The sequence below is a fragment of the Phacochoerus africanus genome, chromosome 1, assembly GCF_016906955.1.
Source record: "Phacochoerus africanus isolate WHEZ1 chromosome 1, ROS_Pafr_v1, whole genome shotgun sequence".
NCBI classification, from domain to species: domain Eukaryota; kingdom Metazoa; phylum Chordata; class Mammalia; order Artiodactyla; family Suidae; genus Phacochoerus; species Phacochoerus africanus.
In genome coordinates this window covers 113586462-113608238 of record NC_062544.1, presented here as the reverse complement: position 1 = coordinate 113608238, position 21777 = coordinate 113586462, and the positions used below count along the sequence as shown (strand labels likewise).

Genomic DNA, 21777 nt, shown 5'->3' with positions numbered 1-21777 from the left:
TGGTATATTCCCGGTGACTTTGCTAAAGACTACAGACCAAAAATATATGGATTTATATCTGGGCTCTAGATTCTGTTCCATTGCTCTATGTGTCTATTTATATTTTGATCGTTATAGTTTTGGAACATGTTTTGAAGTCAGAAGTGTGATGTGTCAGTTTTGATCTTCCTTCTCAAGATTGCTTTGGCTATGTGCAGTGTGATTTTAAAAGGTATTGTATTTAACAACAAAAAATCAATTCAAGAAGAGAATGTTACACTTGCCAATATGTATGCCCCTAATGTAGGAGCAACCAGTACATAAAACAAATACTAACAGACATAAGGGAAGAAATTGATGACAATACAGTAAAAGTAGGAGACTTTAACATTCCACTCACATCAATGGACAGATCCTCTACACAGAAAATCAATAAGGCAACATGGATCCTAAATTAACATTTAACTTAATTAACAATTTCTGGACACTATTCAAAAAAAAATCAGAACAAATATTCTTTTCAGGTGCATGTGGAACATTCTCAAGGACTGACCACATACTGGGGCAAAAGCTAGCCTCGACAAGTTTAAGAGCATAGACATTATTTCACAAATCTTCTCTGATCACAGTGGCATGAAATTAGAAATCAACCACAGGAAAAGAAATGAGAAAAAACTGACTACATGGAGACTAAACAACATGCTACTAAAAAAACCCATGGGTCAATGAGGAAATCAGGAAGGAAAATTAAAAAGTACCTTGAGACAAATGATAATGAAAACACAACCATTCAAAATATACGGGATGCTGCAAAAGTACTTCTTAAGACGGAAGTTCACAGTGATACAGGCCTTCCTCAGAAAAGAAAAAAATCTCAAATCAACAACTTAACCTACCACCTAAAAGAATTAGAGAAAGAACAAACAAAACCGAAAGTCAGCAGGAAGGAAATCATAAAGATCAGAGAGCAGGAGTTCCTGCTGTGCATCAGTAGCAATGAACCCAACTGGTAACCATGAGGAGGCGGGCTCCATCCCTGGCCCTGGTTAAGGATCCAGCATTGACGTGAACTGTGGTTATAGGTGGCAGACATGGCTCAGATCTCACATTGCTGTGGCTATGGTGTAGGCTGGCAACCACAGCTCCAATCTGACCCCTAGCCTAAAAACTTCCATACGCTGAAGGTTTAGCCCTAAAAGATTAGGGGGGAAAAAAAAGGATCAAAAAAGAAATCACTAAAAAAGAGATTCAAAAAACAACAGAAAAAAAAATCAGTAAAACCAAGAGCTGATTCTTTGAAAGGATAAACAAAACTGACAAACCTCTGGCCAGACTCACCAAGAAGAGGAGAGAAAGAACTCAAGTAAACAAAATGAAAAATGAAAAAGAAATCTCAATGGATACTGCAGAAATACAAAAAATTTAAAAAAAAAACCCACAGGAGAATACCATAAACCATTATATGCCAACAAATTTGACAACCTAGAAGAAATGGACAACTTTCTACAGACATACAGCCTGCAAAAACTACATCAAGAAAATACATCAACTGAACAGACTGATCACTAGAAATGAAATTATGTCATAAAAAAAATGCCCTATAAACAAAAGTCCAGGATGAAATGGCTTCACAGGAGAATTCTACCAAATATACAAAAAAGAACTTATACCCATCCTTCTTAAACTTTTCCAAAAGGCTGAAGAAGGAACACTCCCAAAGACATTCTATGAAGCCACCATCATCCTAATACCAAAACCAGACAAAGATACTACCCAAAAAGAAAATTACAGGCCAATATTTTTCATGAACATGGATGCAAAAATTCTCAATAAAATTTTAGCCAACTGAATCCAACAACATATAAAAAAGATCATACACTATGACCAAGTGGGATTCATCCCAAGTTCTCTAGGACAGTTCAACATATGCAAATCAATCAATGGTCATATACCACATTAACAAAATAAAAGTCAAAACCACATTATCATCTCAATATATGCAGAAAATGCATCTGACAAAGGCCAATATCCACTCGTGATAAAAACTCTTACCAAGGGGGTGTAGAAGGAACATATCTTAGCATAATAACAGCCATCTATGACAAACTCACAGCAAATATAATACTCAATGGAGAAAAGCTGAAAGCCTTCCTGCTCAAATCTGGAACAAGAAAAGGATGCCGACTCTCATCACTTTTATTCAACACAGCATTGGAAGTCCTAGCCATAGTAATCAGACAAACAAAAGAAACAAAAGGTATCCAAAGAAGAGGTGAAACTGTCACTCTAGGCAGATGACATGATACTATATGAGAAAACACTAAGGACTCCACACAAAAACTACTGGAATTGATCAATGAATTCAGCAAAGTAGCAGGATACAAGATTAACATTCAGAAATCAGCTGCATTTCTCTATACTAACAATGAAATATTAGAAAAGGAAAGAAAAATATCATTTTAAATCCCAACCCCCCAAAATTAAATACCTTGGAATAAACCTAAGTAAAAAACATGTGCTGGAGTTCCTGTCCTGGCACAGCAGAAACGAATCCAACTAGGAACCATGAGGTCCTTGCTCAGTGGGTTAAGGATCCAGCGTTGTTGTGAGCTGTGGTGTAGGTCGCAGACGTGGCTCAGATCCTACATTGCTATGGCTGTGATGTAAGCTGGCAGCCACAGCTCCAATTCAACCCCTAGCCTGGGAACTTCTATATGCCACGAATACAACCCTAAAAAGACAAAAAGATGAAGGAAAAAAAAAGACATTTGCTGAGAACTATAAAACATTAATGAAGGAAATTAAAGAGGATGAATCAAAGAAATGGAAATATTCCATGCTCCTGGGTTAGAAGAATTAACATCATTAAAATCGCCATACTACCCAAAGCAATCTACAGATTCAATGTGATCCCTATCAAATTACCCATGATACATTTCACAGAACTACAACAAACAATCCAAAAATTTATATGGAACCATAAAAGACCCAGAATTGACAAAGCAATGCTGAGGGAACAAAACCAAGGAGGAGACATAACTCTCCCAGACTTCAGGCAATATTACAAAGCCACAGTCATCAAAACAGTGTGGTACTGGTTCAAAAACAGACCTATAGACCAATGAAACAAAATAGAGAACCCAGAAATAAACCCAGACACCTATGGTCAATTAATCTTCAACAAATGAGGCAAGAATATAAAATGGAAAAAGGACAATCTCTTCAGCCAGCAGTGCTGGCAAAAGTGGACAGTTCCATGTAAATAAATGAAACAAGAAAACACTCTCACACTATGCACAAAAAAACCTCAAAATGGTTTATAGACTTAAACGCAAGACAAGACCCCATCAAACTCCTGGAAGAGAACATAGGCAAAACCTTCTCTGACATGAACCACACAATGTTTTCTTACATCAGTCACCCAAGCAATAGAAATAAAAACAAAAATAAACCAATGGAACCTAATCAACCTTACAAGCTTTTGCATATCAAAGGAAACCATAAAAAAAAAGAAACAGGAGTTCCCGTTGTGGCGCAGTGGTTAACGAATCCGACTAGGAACCATGAGGTTGAGGGTTCAGTCCCTGCCCTTACTCAGTGGGTTAACAATCCGGCGTTGCCATGAGCTGTGGTGTAGGTTGCAGACACGGCTCAGATCCCGCGTTGCTGTGGCTCTGGCGTAGGCCGGTGGCTACAGCTCTGATTCGACCCCTAGCCTGGGAACCTCCATATGCCGCAGGAGCGGCCCAAGAAATGGCAAAAAAAAAAAAAAAAAAAGAAAAAAGAAAAGAAAAGAAACAAAAAAACCTATGGAATACAAAAAAATACTTTCAAACAATGCAATCAACAAGGGCTTAATCTCTGAAATATACAAACAACTTACACAACTCAATAGCAAAAAAACCAAAACAACAATGTAATTGAAAAATGGGCTGAAGACCTGAATAAACATTTTTCCAAAGAAGATACACAGATGGTCAACAGGTATATGAAAAAATGCTCAATATCACTAACTATTAGAGAAATCCAAGTCAAAACTAAAATAGGTACCACCTCACACCAGTCAGAATGGCCATCATTAATAAGTCCACAAATAACAAATTCTGAAGATGGTGTGGAAAAAAGGGTACCCACCTATGCTGTTGGTAGGAATGTAAATTGGTACAACCATTAGGGAAAACAGTATGGCAATACCTCAGAAAACTAAATATAGACCTACCATATGATCCAGCAATTCCACTCCTGGGCATATATCCAGACAAAACTTCCATTTAAAAAGATACTTGCACACCTATGTTCACTGCAGCACTACTTACAATAACCAAGACATGGAAACGACCTAAATGTCCATCAACAGATGAATAGATTAAGATGTGGTATATATACACAATGGAATACTACCTAGCCATAAAAAGAACAAAATACTGCCATTTGCAACAATATAGATGGAACTAGAGACTCTCACAGTGAGTTAAGTAAGTCAGAAAGAGTAAGACAAATAGCATATGATATCATATACAGCTGGAATCTAAATATATGGCACAAATGAACCTATCTACAGAAAGAAAACAAATTCATGTACATGGAGAACAGACTTGTGTTTGCCAAGGGGGATGGGAAGAGGGGTAGTGGGGCGGACTGGGAGTTTGGGGTTAGTAGATGTCAACTATTGCATTTGGAATTGCTAAGAAATGAGATTCTCCTGTATAGCACAGGGAACTATCTAGTCACTTGTAATGGAACATGATGGAGGATAATCTGAGAAAAAGAATGTATATATAGGGAGTTCCTGTCATGGCACAGCGGAAACTCTGACCAGTATCCATGAGGATATAGGTTTGATCCCTGGTCTCGTTCAGTGGGTTGGAGACCTGGCATTGCCGTGAGCTGTGATGTAGGTCGCAGACATGGTTCAGATCCCACATTGCTGTGGCTGTGGCATAAGCTGGCAGCTATAGCTCTGATTTGACCCCTAGCCTGATAACTTCCATATGCCCTAAAAAGCAAAACAGAATGTGTGTGTGTGTGTATATATATATATATATATATATACACACATATATGTATGTATATATATGACTGGGTCTCTTTTCCGTACAATAGAAACTGACAGTACATTATAAATAAACTACAATAAAAATATTTTTTAAACAAGAAAACATAAAGACAAACCATACAGAATTAAAGAATACAATGAATGAGATGAAAAATACACTAGAAAGAATCAACAGAAGACTAAATGAGGCAGAAGAACAGATCAATGAGCTGGAAAACAGAGGAGTGGAAGTCACACCTGATCAGCAGGAGAAAAATAAGAATTAAAAGAGAGAACAGTTTAAGAGACCTTTGGGACAACATCAAGTATGCTAATATTCGTATTATAGTGGTAACGGATGAGGAAGAGAGAGAGAGGCCTGAGAAAATATTTGAAGACAGAATAACTAAAAACTTCCTTATCCTGGGGAAGGAAAGAGTCACCCGAAGAAGAGCAGAGAATCTCATAGACGACTAACCCAAAGAGGAATACACCAAAATACATTATAATCAAAATGATAAAAAATTAAATATAAAGAGAATATTAACCTACAGAATGGCAGAAAATCTTTGCAAATGAAGCAACTGACAAGGGATTACTCTCCAAAATATACAAACATCTCATACAGCTCAATATCAAAAAAACAACCCAATCAAAAAAATGGTAAAAAGATCTCAATAGATATTTCTTCAAAGCAGAGAGATGGCTAAAGACCACATGAAAAGATGTTCAACACCACTAATTATTAGAGAAATGCAAATGAAAAACTACAATGAGGTTTCACCTTGCATCACTCAGAATGGCCATCATCAAAAAAGTCTACAAATAATAAATGCTACAGAAGGTATGAAGAAAAAGGAACTCACCTACACTCTTGGTGGAAATGTAAATTAATATAACCACGATGGTGAACAGTATGGAGCTTCCTTAAAAAACTAAACACAGAATTACCATATTATCCAGTAATCACACTCCTGCATTTATCTGGAGAAAATCCTAATCTGAAAAGATACGTGCACCCCAATGTTCACTGTAGCACTATCTACCACAGCCAAGACATGGAAGCAACCTAAATGTCCATCAACAGAGGAATCGATATTTTAAAATGTTTATACACACACACACACACACACACACATAGAATGGAGTATTACTCAACCATAAGAAAGACTAAAATAATGCCATCTGCAGAAACCTGGATGGACCTAGAGATTATCATATTAAGTGAAGTAAGTCAGAGAGTGAAAGACAAGTATCATATGAATCACTGTCAGGTTCTCAGTAGGATGTAAACAGACCCCCCTCATGCCCCCAATGTGGCTGTTCACTTTGGAGACCTGCTGTGGACATGGGTATAGCCCAGTACAAGATCTACACCCTTTCCTGGAACGTGGAGGCTCAAGTTGATGGCAAGAAACAATGGCCTGCAAAAAACAACTGCCTACATAGATTAACCACCTACAAGGATTAACTGCCCTCTGTCATGGGACTCGATGCCCTATCCCTCCCTTGACCTTCCCCTTCTCCTCCTTCATTGTTGCTGCCACAGATTCCCACCACAGATCCTTTATAATCCTCGCACCTCCTCACAGTTGGGGCTGGCATCATCCTGAGCTCAGTCCATCCCTCTCTGATGACTTAATAAATCTCTCTTGCTTTCCAACTTGGCCTTGTGAACTTCCTTGGCAAAACTAACAATCACTTTTATGTGGAATCTAATAAAAAATGATACAAAAGAACTTAGTTACAAAAGAGAAACCTACCAACAGACTTAGAAAACAAACCTATGTCTACCAAAGGGGAAATATAGGGTAGAGAAATAAATTAGCAGGATGGGACTGACATATACACAATACTATGTATAAAACAGATAAGTAACAAGGACATACTGTGTAACACAGGGAAATCTACTCAATATTCTATAATGACTTAAAGATTCAAAAGAATCTGAAAAAGAATGTACATATATGTACATGTACAATTAAATCACCATACTGTACACCTACCATGAACAGGTTATTGCAAATCAACCATACTCTAATAGAAAATAAAAATGATTAAATGATACAAATTCACTTATTTACAAAACAGAAATAGACTCACAGACACAAAAAAAACCTATGTTACTAAAGGGGACAGTGGCAAGGGGAGATAAATTAGGAGTTAGGGAATAACATATACACGTTACCAAATATAAAACAGGTTAAATAAACAAGAAGGTCCTACTGTATACCACAGGGAATTATACTATCTTGTGATAAACTATAATGGAAATGAATCATATATAAATAAACTGAATCACTTTGCTGTACAAGTGAAAACTAACAACACTGTTAAAGAACCATACTTCAATAAAAATAAAATATTGATCCCCTTAAAAAAATAAGATAATGACATATGGAAACAGAAACAATTTTACTTCTTCCCTTCCTATTTGAATGCTTTTTATTTTTTCTTTTTTGATTCCTCTGTCTTGGAATTCCAGTACTATGTTAAACAGACCTGGTGAGAGTAGCATTCCCTTGTATTATTCCCGACCACTGATTATGAGGGTTAACTATGAGCTTGAGGGTTAAATATGGTCTTTATTAAGGTTAAGTATATTCCCTTTATACCTAATTTTTTTCTTTTTAGAGCTGCAACTATGGCATATGGAAGTTCCCAGGCTAGGGGTCGGATCAGAGCTGCAGCTGCCAACCTACACCAGAGCCACAGTCACAGCCACAGCAATGCCAGATCTGATTCACATTTGTGACCTACACCGCAGCTTGCAGCAATGCCAGATCCTTAACCCACTGAGCAAGGCCAAGGATCAAACCCACATCCTCATGGATACTAACTAGGTTCTTAACCCACTGAGACACAATGGAAACTCTTTTTTATACCTAATTTATTGAGAGTATTTAAATATGAAGGCATGTTGAGTTTTGCAAATGTTTTTCTGCTATTGAGATAATCATGATTTTATCATTCATTCTCTTAATATGATGTATGACATTTATTGATTTGTGTATGTTAAACCATCCTTTCATGCCAGGAATAAGTTCCACTCGATCACAGCCAATTTTTTTAATGTACTGTTGAATTTGGTTTGCCAGGATTTGTTTAGGAATCTGCAACTATGCTCATCGGAGATACTGGCCTATAGATCTTTTCATGTAGTGTTGTTGTGCAGCTTTGTTATTAGGATAAGGCTGGCCTTGTAAAATGAGTCTGGAAGTATTTCCTCCTCTACAACCTTTTAGAAGAGTTTGAGGATTGGTTGTTTTGTTGTTGTTGTTGTTTTGCCTTTTCTAAGGCTGTTCCCGAGGCATATGGAGGTTCCCAGGCTAGGGGTCTAACCGGAGCTGTAGCCACTGGCCTACGCCAGAGCCACAGCAACAAAGGATCCAAGCCACATCTGCGACCTACACCACAGCTCACAGGAATACCGGATCCTTAACCCACGAAGCAAGGCCAGGGATTGAACCCACAACTTCATGGTTCCTAGTTAGATTCGTTAACCAGATTCACGACAGGAACTCCGGTATTGATTCTTTAAATGTTTGGTAAAAGTCTCCAGAAAGGTCATCAGGTCCTGGGCTTTTCTTTACTGGGCATTTTTAATAATTGGTTCAATCTTCTTACCCATTATTTCTCTGTTCAGATTTCTATTTCTTCATGATACATTCTTGTATGTTTCTAGGAACATATGCTTTTCTGGGTTCTCCAGTTTGTTGGTGGCTATTCTTATGACCCTTCGTAATTTTTGTGGTATCAGCCATAATGTCTTTTCTTTAATTTCTGCTTTTATTCAAGTCTTCCCTTTTTTCTTAGGCTAGCTAAAGATTTGTCAATTTTGTTGAACTTTTCAAAAACGAATGCTTAGTTTTGTTAATCATTTATATTGTTTTTCCAGCCTATTTCATATTTCTACTTTGTTATTTCCTTCCTTCTGATAACTCTAGGTTTAATTTCTCTTCTTTTTCTAATTTCTTAAGGGGTAAAATTAAGTTTTGAAGATTTTTTTCTTAAAGCTATCATAGAACTTTTTCTGCATCCCTTAAGTTTGTATATGTTTCCATTTTCATTTATCTCAAGATATTGCTTATATTTTTTTCCTTTGACATTGGTTAATTTTTACATATCTGTGAATTCTCCAATTTTCCTCTTACTGATTTCTAGTTTCATATCATCAAGGTTGGAAAAGATATTGGATATGTTCTTGAGTTTTTTAAGACTTATTCTGTGGCCTAACATATGAACTATCCTGGAGAATGTCCTTTGTGTGCTTCAAAAAAATGCATATCTTGCTGTTGAATGGATAAATCTATATTTTTATGTTAGGTCTATTTGGTCTAAGGTCTAGATAAAGTCCAGTGTTTCCTTATTGAATTTCTGCTGTATGATCTATCATTTGTTAAAAGTGTGGTATTGAAGACATCTAATATTATTGTATTGATATCAATTTCTCCCTTGAGTTCTGTTAATATTTGCTATCTTTATGTACTCTGATGTTGGGTGACATATATTTACATTGTTTTTCTCTTGATGAGTTGACCTCTTTATCATTATATAATCACCTTGTTTGTCCTTACAGTTTTTGACTAAATCTATTTTGTCTGATATAGGAACTGCTACCATTGCTGTCTTTTGGTTTCCATTTGCCTAGAATATTTTTGCTATCTATGTTTATTCTTAAAAGTGTAGTGAGTCCCTTAAAGGCAGCATAAAGGGGATCTTGTTTTTTATCCATCAGCCACCTTATGTCCTTTGAATTGAGAATTTACTCCATATACATTTAAAGTAATTATTGATAGGTGATGACTAATAAAGTATCTTATTAATCCTTTTCTGGCTCTTTTGTAGTTCTGTTGTTACTTTCTTATTCTCTTGTTGCCTTCCTTTGTGATCTGATGAATTTCTCTAGTGGTATGCTTTCTTTTCTCTTTATCTTCTATGTTTCTATTAGTCTACACTGTTATTCCCCTCTACTACATTTTATGCTTTTGATGTCAAAATTTACATTTTTTTTATTTGGTCTTTTGGTCTTTTCTAGAGCGGCCCCCACAGCATATAGAGGTTCCCAGGCTAGGGGTCTAATTGGAGCTGTAGCCGCCAGCCTACACTGCAGCCACAGCAACACGGGATCTGAGCTGAGTTTGCAACCTACACCACAGCTCACAGCAATGCCGGACCCTTAACCCACTGAGTGAGGCCAGGGATCAAACCTGCAACCTCATGGTTCCTAGTAGGATTCGTTAACCACTGAGCCACAACGGGAACTCCCAAAATTTACATCTTTTTGAGGGGGGCACTCCTGAGGCACGTGGACGTTCCCAGGCCAGGGATCAAACCCATGCCACAGCAGCAATCCAAGCCACTGCAGTGACGACACTGGATCTTTAACCTGCTGCATCACAGGAGAACTTCACAATTTACATTTTTATATTGTGCATCCATTAACAAATTGTTGTCACAATCATTATTTTATTTATTTATTTATTTTTGTCTTTTCTAGGGCTGCACCCTCGGCATATGGAGGTTCCCAGGCTAGGGGTCTAATTGGAGCTGTAGTCGCCGGCCTACACCACAACCACAGCAACGCCAGATCCGAGCTGTGTCTGCAACCTACACCACAGCTCACGGCAACGCCAGATCCTTAACCCACTGAGCGAGGCCAGGGATCAAACCTGCAACCTCATGGTTCCTAGTCAGATTTGTTAACCACTGAGCCACGATGGGAACTCCACAATCATTATTTTTAATACTTTTTTCTTTTTATATTTACACTAGAGTTAAGTGTTTGACACACCATTACAATATTAGGGTATTCTGAACTTGATCATATACTTACCTTTACCAGTGTTTCATACTTTTATATGTCTTCATGCTCTTAATTAGCATCATTTCATTTTAGCTTGAAGAAAATCCTTTAGCATTCTTTGTAAGGCAGGTCTAGTAGATCTGCTGTTATGAACCACTTCAACTTTTGTTTTTCTGGGAAACTCTTTTATCTCTCCCTCCTATCTGAAAGACAATTTTGCCAAGTACTCCTGGTTGGTAGTTTCTTCTTTCAGTACTATGAATGTATTCCCCCTTTCTGGGGGCTTATTAGGTTTCTGCTGTGAAATCACTGGAGTTTCCCTTGTGGAATTTCCCTTGTGACTATCTTACCACTTTGGAAATTCTCTTGTTTTCAATTTTGACAAATTTGATGTACTGTGTCTTGGAGAAGTCTTTTCTAAACTGAACCTATTTAGGGACCTTTGTGCTTCACATACCTGTATGTCCATATTTTCCTCAAATTTGGAAGTTTTCAGCCACTTCTATAAATTAGTTTTCTACCCCTTTCTCTCTCACTTTGTCTCCTTTTGTAACTATCATAAGGCATTTATTAGTTCTCTTGACGTTAGCCCATATATCTCATGGGCTTTCTTTATTCCTTTTCATTTGTTTATTTTCTCTTCAAACTGTGTATTTTCAAAGGACCTTTGAGTTCACAGATTCCTCCTTCTGTTTAAGTCTACTGTCTTTTCAACTGCAGAATTTGGGGTTTTTTTTTCCTATGATGTCTATCTCTTTGTTGAACTTCTCATGTTTTTATATATCTTCTCCTGATTTTACGATTTATCCATGTTCTCTTGTAGCCACTAAGATTCCTTAAAACAATTGTTTAATTCCTTTCCAGGCAAATCATAGATCTCAATTTCTTAGAGGATCGTTAATGGAAAATTAACATGTTCCTTGGTGGAGTCATGAATTTCCTTGATTTCTCTTATCCTTTGAAGTCTTGCATTGCTGTCTTTTATTCTAAGAAGCAGTCACGTCTTCCAGACTTTACTGACTGGCTTCAGGAGAGAAACTACTAACAATGCCAGGTATAAATCCCAAGTCTCTCTCAGACCTCCACATCTCCTGTTCCTTTTTAAAGGGGAATTCTCAAGATTGTATGCCTTCTCTCGATCTCACTAAGCCAGGCCAGGTGCTGACTGATAATTTCTCATTAATTATTCCTAGGGCAGTGGCCTGCAATGCTCAAATTCTTCAGCTTCTCCTGATTCTACAGAGCCTGTCTTGCATTCTGTGCACAACTGTGAGCCATTTGCAATAGCTCACATCTCACCCTCCATGAGAGTGTGCATAGTAATCCAGCTACAGGGAGGGTGGGTGAGGTGTGCAGAACATTTGGGATATCTGTGTGATACTTGGCAGAGTCTGATGAAGATACTCCCAGTGGCTCATAAGCAGCTCCTTGATGGAGTCCACAAAGTGATTAGTTGGATCCATGGACCTCTGCTGGTATCAGAGCCCTGACTGTTGTAACCCCAGTTCTCCTCCCTGATTCCAGCCTCTCCCTACCACTCAACTATGCTGATCACCACAGTATTCTGGGTAAAGCGAGGAGTGAGCCTCTGGGGCAGCATCCCACATGGCTAGGGAAGCCAGATGCTCAGACGCAAAGCTCTTACTTTCCCCCAAGGGAGAAACTGCAGGCCAAAGAGGTCTCTCTTGGTGCTGAGCTATGCCATCTTTGCAGAGGGATAATATAGGTAAAGTGAAACTGTTCTTCTTACCCCCTTCAATCTATCTATTCTCATTTTTTTGTTTGTTTTAACAATGTGCTTCTTTACTGGACACCCAGACTTCCACAATGGTAATATTGTCTATGGGAGGTTGTCAAAATCGAAAATTCTGTGAGGAAATGATGGTAGAAAACTCCTGTTTCACTGTCCCACTTGTCACTCTCCAGGCCCATACACTTTTACAAGCAACTTTTATCAAATCCTTAAAGAAAGATTAATCTCTACATTAATATTTTCAAAGTCTAGAAATAAAATAAGTTACTTGCTTCTTTCAAAAAGCTAGAATAGTCTTTGTATCAAAGGATATTATAAGAAAAGAAAATCACAAATTTCATGTGTATATAATCAAGAATATTAATGAAAATAATAGAAAAAAATGCAACACCATACTAAAAATAACATATTATGACCATGAAGGGTATATGCTAAGATAGAGCATTTTTAGAGTAGGATTACTGATATCTAACATCCCTGAGTTACCTCTACAAATCAATGTTATTTTCCTACTTTCCTAAAAATATGTATTTTAAATGAATGCTGATTTAATTAAATGCCTTTTGCATCTATTATATCTCCTTAATATATTAAATCTACTGGATGCACACAACCCTACCTCTGCCACTCTCCTAATAATGTGAATTACAAGAGGAACAACATAAAGCTTGAAAATAGTGTAAAACTTCAGAAGTGTCATCCTGAAGAGACCATGCATTAAGTCTTGCTATCCAGATTCACAGAGCTACCTCAGCTACTATCCTTTCTGAAAACTAGTATCTTAGCTTTTCCTTTCACTCTGGAAGGATCTTTCCAATAAAAAGAAAAAAAATGTGTTTTTATTTCTAGGTCATCTAGTCTTTACTATTTAGTATAAACATGAATCAAGATTATGCTCTCTGTTTCATCATCAGAAACCTACTAGTTAGTATAGTATAAAATCATTAAAGACTCTAATTTACTCATTTACCCATCATGTTTATTAAGTGCCTACTCTCTGTCAGGTACTAGGCTAAAGATAAGGACACAGATACTAACTGGAGTATAATGGGGCACAAAGAAAGAGGTGATGTACATCCCTTGATAGATTTTCAACCAACTATAAAATCATTTAACCTTGTTAGCATTTTGCCTATATATCCATAGGTATGTAATGGGAAATTATCATATGCTTCACAGAAATCAAGACACAATATATCCATTGTGCTGGCTGACTTGGTCAAGGTGAACACATGACGATTCTTATCAAACAACACATTCTTTCCTAAATGTTAAAAAATCATCTGTTCAAGTTGAAGTACTTTTCAAACATTAAACTAATACTTCTGAATTATTTTTAATAATTTAAAATAATTCAAAACATTATTAACAAAATAGATACTTAGGTAGGGAACTAACTTGTTATCTTCATCTGAGTAAAAAGAATTTGAACTTTAACCCAGGTTTAAAACAGTCTTAGAGTAGTTCCCACTGTGGTGCAGCGGGTTAAGAATCCTACTGCAGTGGCTTAGGTCATTGCAGAAGTGCAGGTTCAATCCCTGGCCCAGCGCAGTGGATTAAAGGATCCAGCATTGCTGCAGCTGTGGCTCAGATCCAATCCCTGACCCAGGAACTTCCATATGCTGTGGGCGTGGCCATAAAATTTAAAAAGAAAAAGGTCCAGAGAGCATGTGTATATGTATATATATACTTCTCTCTACCTTAAGAAAACACTCACAAATTACGGCTTTCCCATCATCAAGTTAGTTTTGCCTGTTTTATTCTTATTTGTGAAAATAAGTTTTGTTACATAACTATATTTGTTTCAAAATATTAAAAATATTAAGCAAAAATAAACAATATATCTGACGTACTACATATCTATTTTTAATAAACACTATTATATATCCAATTCTTGTATAGTTTTGCTGTGAAAAAATAAAGAAATGAGTTCAAGAAGTTGTTAGCTGATGAAAATTATCTAGTAAACTTGAAAACTCAGAAGAAATTACTCTAAGAGGGGATTTCTAAGAAATCAGTATATTCATGTTCATCTCTAACAAAGACAAAAATTATTTCAGAAAACAAACTTAAAGTTAAGAATATAAGTACCGGGGAAAAGAAGTGTTATACATTAACTAATATTTAAATTGGTGCTGCTCTCCTGTGTTCTTTATAGCACACATATGCCCTGATACGCATCCTCTCACACATATTTACCCCCACTTGAAATAAAGGCTTGTTAAACCTAAGAGTAAAGAGACATCATTCAGAAAATAATATAAATATGAATAATTCCTTCAACAGAACATAAGAGGAGTACCTGTAATACCTAGCACCTCCCTCCTAAAATTTATTCTGTTATAATTTGACCCTAAATTTATAAGATTCTTTTCTGAAGTAAAAGGTATGTTTTTCAAGTGAACTGAAATTTGGCTAGTGAACAGTGAAACTGACTCCTGAAACTAGAGAAATTAGTTATTCTTAATTTAAATCATCCCCTTAATTTTCCACAATTTAAAAATAAAAAATCTTATAAGCCTTTCATAATATAATGCTGTTACATAAACATGCCAAAGATACCTCCTATACCTTGGCCCCTATATTGTTTACTTTTTCACAGCAATCAAGCACCATTTGCTCAGAACTGTAACTAGTGCCAAATTTTCACACATTCAATTGCTTTTAACATAACCCAAATAAGTTTTCTAGCCATGAAGAGCCTGCCTCTTTTACATACTTAATGACACTAAATTTGATGTCTGCAAGCTATAGTTAAGGCAAACCCTAGGAGTTATAAAAAGACTACAAGCTGCTGCTGTCCTGTGGTGCTCTATGAACCAGAGACTTCCATCTTGCAACTGAGTGACATGTTCTAGAAACATGAATCCCCTCTCTGGTACCCCTCTCCTCAAAGAGTTCAAGTACCCTCTTCCCTTTCTGGTTGTGGTCCTACACTGATGTCTCTGGAAGGTCTCCAGCTGTGAAGGACTTTCCTTTGCAATTTGTCAGACCTCTGCCTAAACAAAGTTCATTGTGTACTACCATCATCTCACAGTCATGTCTTTTTTCTTTATCAGCCCTGAAATTCTCTAATTTTACTACAAATGTATTAACTTTTTCAGTCAAACTTGAAAAAAGTAGCAATAATACTTGAATCATTTTCAGAATGAGAAAACCCAGATGTCAAGAAGAACTTCACGGAAATTTTAAAAGTTCCCATAAAAATATTTCCACAGATAGATTATTCAAGGAATTTAAAATAGGAAAAGAAAAAAAAAAAAACCATGGACTTCAGAACAAAGGGCACAAGTTTTTTTCAAGAAGCAGATGATATACCCTATGAAGCACTGAGAGCACAGAATCATGCTCCTAATAAGTGTGACATGAAGAAGGCACATGACAGAAACACAATACATGTTTTCTGACCAAGAGGCCTTAAACTCCTGGCTAAAATTTGCTAAGGTAGAGCCCCAAGTCCTAGTCCTGCTGATGTAACTAAACACTGGGAAGATATCCATGAGATATTTGACCATTTTAATCCACAACACCACCTATCCAAAATGCTTAAGCTGAATATAATCATGAGGAAGCACGTAAATACAAACTGAAAGACATTTCGCTAAATGACTGGCCGAGGTACTTCAACAAAGTCAATGCCATGAAAAGAAAAGAGAAAACTAAGGCTGGAGAATTGTTCTAAATTAAAAGAGATTATGATGTGACAATGATGAATTAAGTATTTAATTACTGATTGGATCCTGAATCACATCCCACCTCACCCCCGCCCCCCAAAAAGCCAATCAAACAAAAACTGCTTATAGCAGTTCTTTATAAGAACATTTATGGGGAGTTCCCGTCGTGGCGCAGTGGTTAACGAATCCGACTAGGAACCATGAGGTTGAGGGTTCGGTCCCTGCCCTTGCTCAGTGGGTTAACAATCCGGCGTTGCCGTGAGCTGTGGTGTAGGTTGCAGACGCGGCTCGGATCCCGCGTTGCTGTGGCTCTGGTGTAGGCTGGCGGCCACAGCTCCGATTCAACCCCTAGCCTGGGAACCTCCATATGCCGCGGGATCGGCCCAAGAAACAGCAAAAAGACAAAAAAAAAAAAAAAGAACATTTATGGGACAGTATGTTAGGACATTTGAATGTGGACTATATTTTTTATAGTACTATAAACATTACATTTCCTGAGTGTAATAATTATATTGCGATTATGTTAGAGAATGTGTTTTTCTTAAAATACATGTACTAAAATATTTATCAGTGAAGTATTAGGATGCCTAAAACTACTGCCATATATAAAAGCAGGCTGGGGAGAAAACACAAGCACAACACTGCAAAATGTTGGTAATTAGTGAATCTAGGGAAAGAAATATGGGTTTTATTTACATTATTCTTGTAACGTGTCTGTAAATTTTAAGTATTTCAAAATAAAAAATAGATTAGAAGAGTCAGATGATTTTTAAAGGATTACATGGAATTATTTGAAAATCAAGTATGTTGTCATCTGCCATTAAGTTATGGTTATGAGGGTCATAACCTGAGTCTTACACTGTATTCTACCTTCTCTCTCATTCTCTCTCAAAAAAAATCTTCACATCAGGCTTTCATTCCTACCACTCTACCCAAATTGCTCTTAATAATATCTTCATCTTACTGAACTTCATCGGCACCAGACATATTTGATTAGTCCATCCTCTAAATATTTTCTTTGCTTGGTCTCCAAGACACTTTCGTTTCATTTCTCCACCTACCCCGCTGGCCATATATTTTCAAATTCTTTTGACTGTTTCACATCTTCCTCCTATCTTTAAACACTAAATTTTCCCAGTATTCTCTCTTCATCTCACTTCTTCACTTATAATAACTCTTTTACTGTTCTAATCCAGCCTTATAGCTTCAAAAACCATTTAAATGCTGATGTCTTCCAAATTTATGTCTCTAGCTTCAAATTCTCCCCAGAACTCCATATTCATATAAATGCCTACTTGAAATTTCCACTTGAATACCTAAGAGTTATTTCAAATTAATATATCTAAAATTGAACTCTTTTATTTCATCTCCCCCCCAATATATCCCTTCCCAAACTTCTACATCTCAGTGAATGGTAATTACATCCTTAAAGTTATCAAGACCCAAAACCCTGGAAGTATCTTCAGTTCTTCTTTTGTCCATCTGCTATCATCAAATACTGTCAGCTCTAGCTTCAAAGTACATACTTTACCATTTCTAACCACCCCAGTAAACAGTGAGTCCATGCTATCACGATGTCTTCCATGGACCACTGTAATCTTCTATCATGTATCCCTGCTTCTGCCCTTGCTCATTGATAGTTCTAATATAAACAAAAGCCCAAAATAATCCTTTTAAAATTAAATAAGAACATGTCCCTTCTCTTTCCAAAGGTATTTCCTGGATTCCTGGCTCATCCAAAAAAACTAAGATCCCTGACATGGTCTAAAAGGACTGACAAGTATTCATCCCCTTGCTGTAGCTTCTGCCCAATTTCAACTCCCATTAGCCCCATTTCTCACCAAAGTGTTATAATCAGGGGTATTATTTCTGTATTTTGAGGTTAGCCACTGACATTTAGAAAAAATATATTCTACTAGTGTTCTTTGAAATAAATACTTTCCTGATCTTGGTCTAAATCCTACTTCCTTTTCCTTTCCCCACACAACTTCCCTCCAGTCTTCATGCTTTTGGCAGTTCTTACTTATAAACTTGAGGTGGAAGATTATTTGTTGCAAAGGTTCACTAATACTAGATTTTTACTTTTTTTCCTCTATATCCTTGTGTCTTTTGATGTTTTATAAAAGGAGAAGGGTTAATAGTAAGAAATATGCTAGCCATGCATTCATAACAGAATCTTCTCAGTTATACTCTTACAATGCTAACAAACTCTTCCTTGGAAAGCATAACAGTCATTTAACTAATAACTTTCATCTCCAAACCTATCCTTCTAAACATTGATTTTGAGGCTAGGCTATGAAGTTTGTTTCACAAACAAGCTCCTTTGTTAGCTGGAGACATAAGAAAGATATTGGGAAAAGGAAGAAAGTGTGTTTCTAGCTGTTCCTGCAAACAATTTCCCCACCAGAGAAAACTGGATTTAGTCTCCAGCTACTTTTGGCATTTCCAGAAACAACCTCACTGCCCTTCTTCATACATACCTATAGCAGCCATATGATATCCCCTCCTCAGATGTATGACCTCCAGTGTCTCAAGTTCCATCTTCCAAGTTTCTGGGTTCTGGTACTTTTTCAGCCTACTTATTCACCTTTGGTATTCCCAGAATGCTTTACTACAGTGATTACTTCAGCTTATATCAGTACTTTCTTTTTTCTTTCACTCTTTAAATATATGTCTAAAATTTCCTGTATTAAATTCTACTTTGTAAAGTGACTCAGAAGTTTCTCTTTTCCTGACTAAACCCTAACTTAATATTAGGATATTCTGATGCTAACTCAACCTCTGGTCAAAAACAATATTTCTAGTACCAAAGGCTATCATCGTTTACCCTAGATTTTATATTTTAAAATGATGAATTTTTAAAAATAAAATCACAGTCTTATAATAACACGTTAATTTTAAAAATAAGACATGATAGTAAAGAATTTTTTAAAAATCACCATAATCAGAATTGCAAAAACAAATTTTAACATCTTTAGACGTTACATCTTCTCTCTCTTCTATTCAGAGATTGCTTTTGTTTTGCAAATTTGTGATCAAATTATACATCCATTTTGTACACTGTCTTTTTATCCTTAAGGTATGCCTTTACCGTTTTCTCAACTTCTACTTCCAAAAAGAAAAGATTTTAAAAGTCTCCCTCAGTTTGACATACAGAAACACAATGACAGATTTATCACTCACTCCTATCCTATTAGGGACTATTCTCAAAATAGCATATCATTTTAAAAAAACATGCTACATGCATAACTGCTTTTATAAAAGTCATAACAACTCAAATTATCATTCCAATACACAAGAAAAGAGATTAAAGCTGTATTTCTTAAGATAAAATTATGTCCTCAGAATTATATATGATAAAGTACATTTTTGCAGGAAAACATGTCAATAACACTTATACTATGAACCAGAGAGAAAAAAAGCCTTCCTCTGCAACCGATAAAAATTGTAAATAAATTTAGTAAATCCAACTACTCACCCTCTATTACTGACAATTGCTTTTTTCAAATGAATGTAATTTGCAGGAAAGATCCCCTATACAAAAGAAAAGATTTCCCATTAGAAAAAGTAATTTGTGATTAACATTTCATGAAGACTAAAACAGCAGTCAGATTTCATCATGCAAATACTCTATCAACACTACAGATCTCCTAATGTAGTAATCACTTTACACATTAATTAATTAAGAATGCAAAGTTTCACAAACTATATGTGACAGGAATTTCATTCTCACTTGTACTTAGTCTATTCTCATGGAATAAAATAACTATGATGTTAAGCAACCACCAAAAAAAATTTTTTTTAAGTTTTCGAAATATTCCATCAAATCACTCTTAGGATACAGACTGATGTACAGAGCTTGGCATGTATCTACAAAACCAGTATCACTGCCTAGCCAACAATTTATAGATTATCCAGCTCTGAGCTAGAGAAAACATTCTCAGGCTCCGGGTAACATTTGTATTCACTACAAGCAGGTTAATTTGGGAGCCTCTATAAATATTTCTTCTTTTACTCTTTCTAGTTTCCACTTGATATCTGCCACAATTTGATTTCAATTCCCAAGGGATAAAAATATATTTTCTGTTTTACAAAACAAGTTTTACAGAGTTTCCATCATAGCTCAGGGGAAACAAATCTGCAAATCTGACTAGTACCCATGAGGATGCAGGTTCAGTCCCTAGCCTTGCTCAGTGGTTAATGATCTGGCATTGCCATGAGCTGTGGTATAGGTCACAGATGAGGCTCAGATCTGGCATTGTTGTGGCTGTGGTGCAGGCTGGTAGCTACAGCTCCAATTCGACCCCTAGTCTGGGAACCTCCACATGCCGCAGGTGTGGCCCTAAGGAGACAAAAAATAATAATAATAATAATAAAACCAGGTTGTACAATCAATGTTTCACTCCTTTTCCTGATGTATAAAACCCCCTTCAAATAAAACACAAATGGCCTATTTTTTAATACTCTTTGGCCCATACCACTATCAATAATAAACTCAATCTACACCACACAGGTCCATCAGCAGCTGGACTACAATAATGCATTTTATAGTTTTCAGTGTACAGCTCTTTCACCTCCTTGGTTAAATTTATTCCTAAGTATTTGATTGTTTTTGACACTATCATGAATGAGATTGTTTCCTTTATTTCTTTTTCAGAGATTTCATTGTTAGTGCACAGAAACACAAATTACTTGTGTTAATTTTATATCCTGAAATTTTACTGAATTTACTAATTTTAAACGTTTTTTGGTGGAATCTTTAGGATTTTCTACATATAATATCCTATCATATCATCTGCAAACAAGTGACATTTTACTTTTTCTTTACTGATACTAATGCCTTTTATTTCCTTTTCTTACCTAACTGTTCTGGCTAGGGCTTCCTATACTATGTTAAACAGGAGTGGTGAGAATGGACACCCTTGTCTTGTTCCTCACCTTAGAGAAGAAATTTTCAACCTTTCGCCATTGAGTATGACGTTAGCTGTGGGCTTATCATATATGGCCCTTATTAGGTTGAGTTATATTCCTTCTAAACCCAACTTGTTGAGAGTTTTATTCATATAAGGATGCTATATTTTGTAAGTTTTTTTCATATATTGGCATAATCATATGACTTAACTTTCATTACAGTGATGTGGTGTATCACACTCATTGATTTGTAAATGATGGACCATCCTTGTATCCTTAGATAAATCCCATTTACTTATGGTGTATGACCCTTTTAATGTGCTATTATATTGGGAATGCTAATATTTTGTTGAGACTTTTTACACCTATATTCATCATGGATATTGGCCTGTAGTTTCCTTTTCCTACAGTATCCTTTATCTGGCTTTGGTATCAGAATAATGCTGGCCTCATGAAATAAATCTGATAGTGTTCTCTCCCCTTCAATTTTTAGAATAGTGTGAGAATGCCTGGTGTTAATTTTTCTTTAAAGTTTAGTAGAATGCATCAGTGAAATCATCTGGCCCTGGGTTTTTCTTAGTTGGGAGGTTTTTAATTACTAATTCAATCATCTTACTCA

General features: G+C 36.3%; 1 protein-coding gene across 5 annotated transcripts in view; it reads right to left on the bottom strand.

Annotated features, from left to right (window-relative positions):
* The window catches only part of DOCK3 (dedicator of cytokinesis 3), a 489707-nt gene that overhangs the window by 344548 nt on the left and 123382 nt on the right, over nucleotides 1-21777 (bottom strand). For all 5 annotated transcript variants that reach the window (XM_047775399.1, XM_047775426.1, XM_047775408.1 and 2 more), the window contains exon 4: nucleotides 19726-19781. In XM_047775399.1, coding sequence (XP_047631355.1) covers nucleotides 19726-19781 — 56 coding nt within the window. The remainder of the gene's footprint in view (nucleotides 1-19725; nucleotides 19782-21777) is intronic.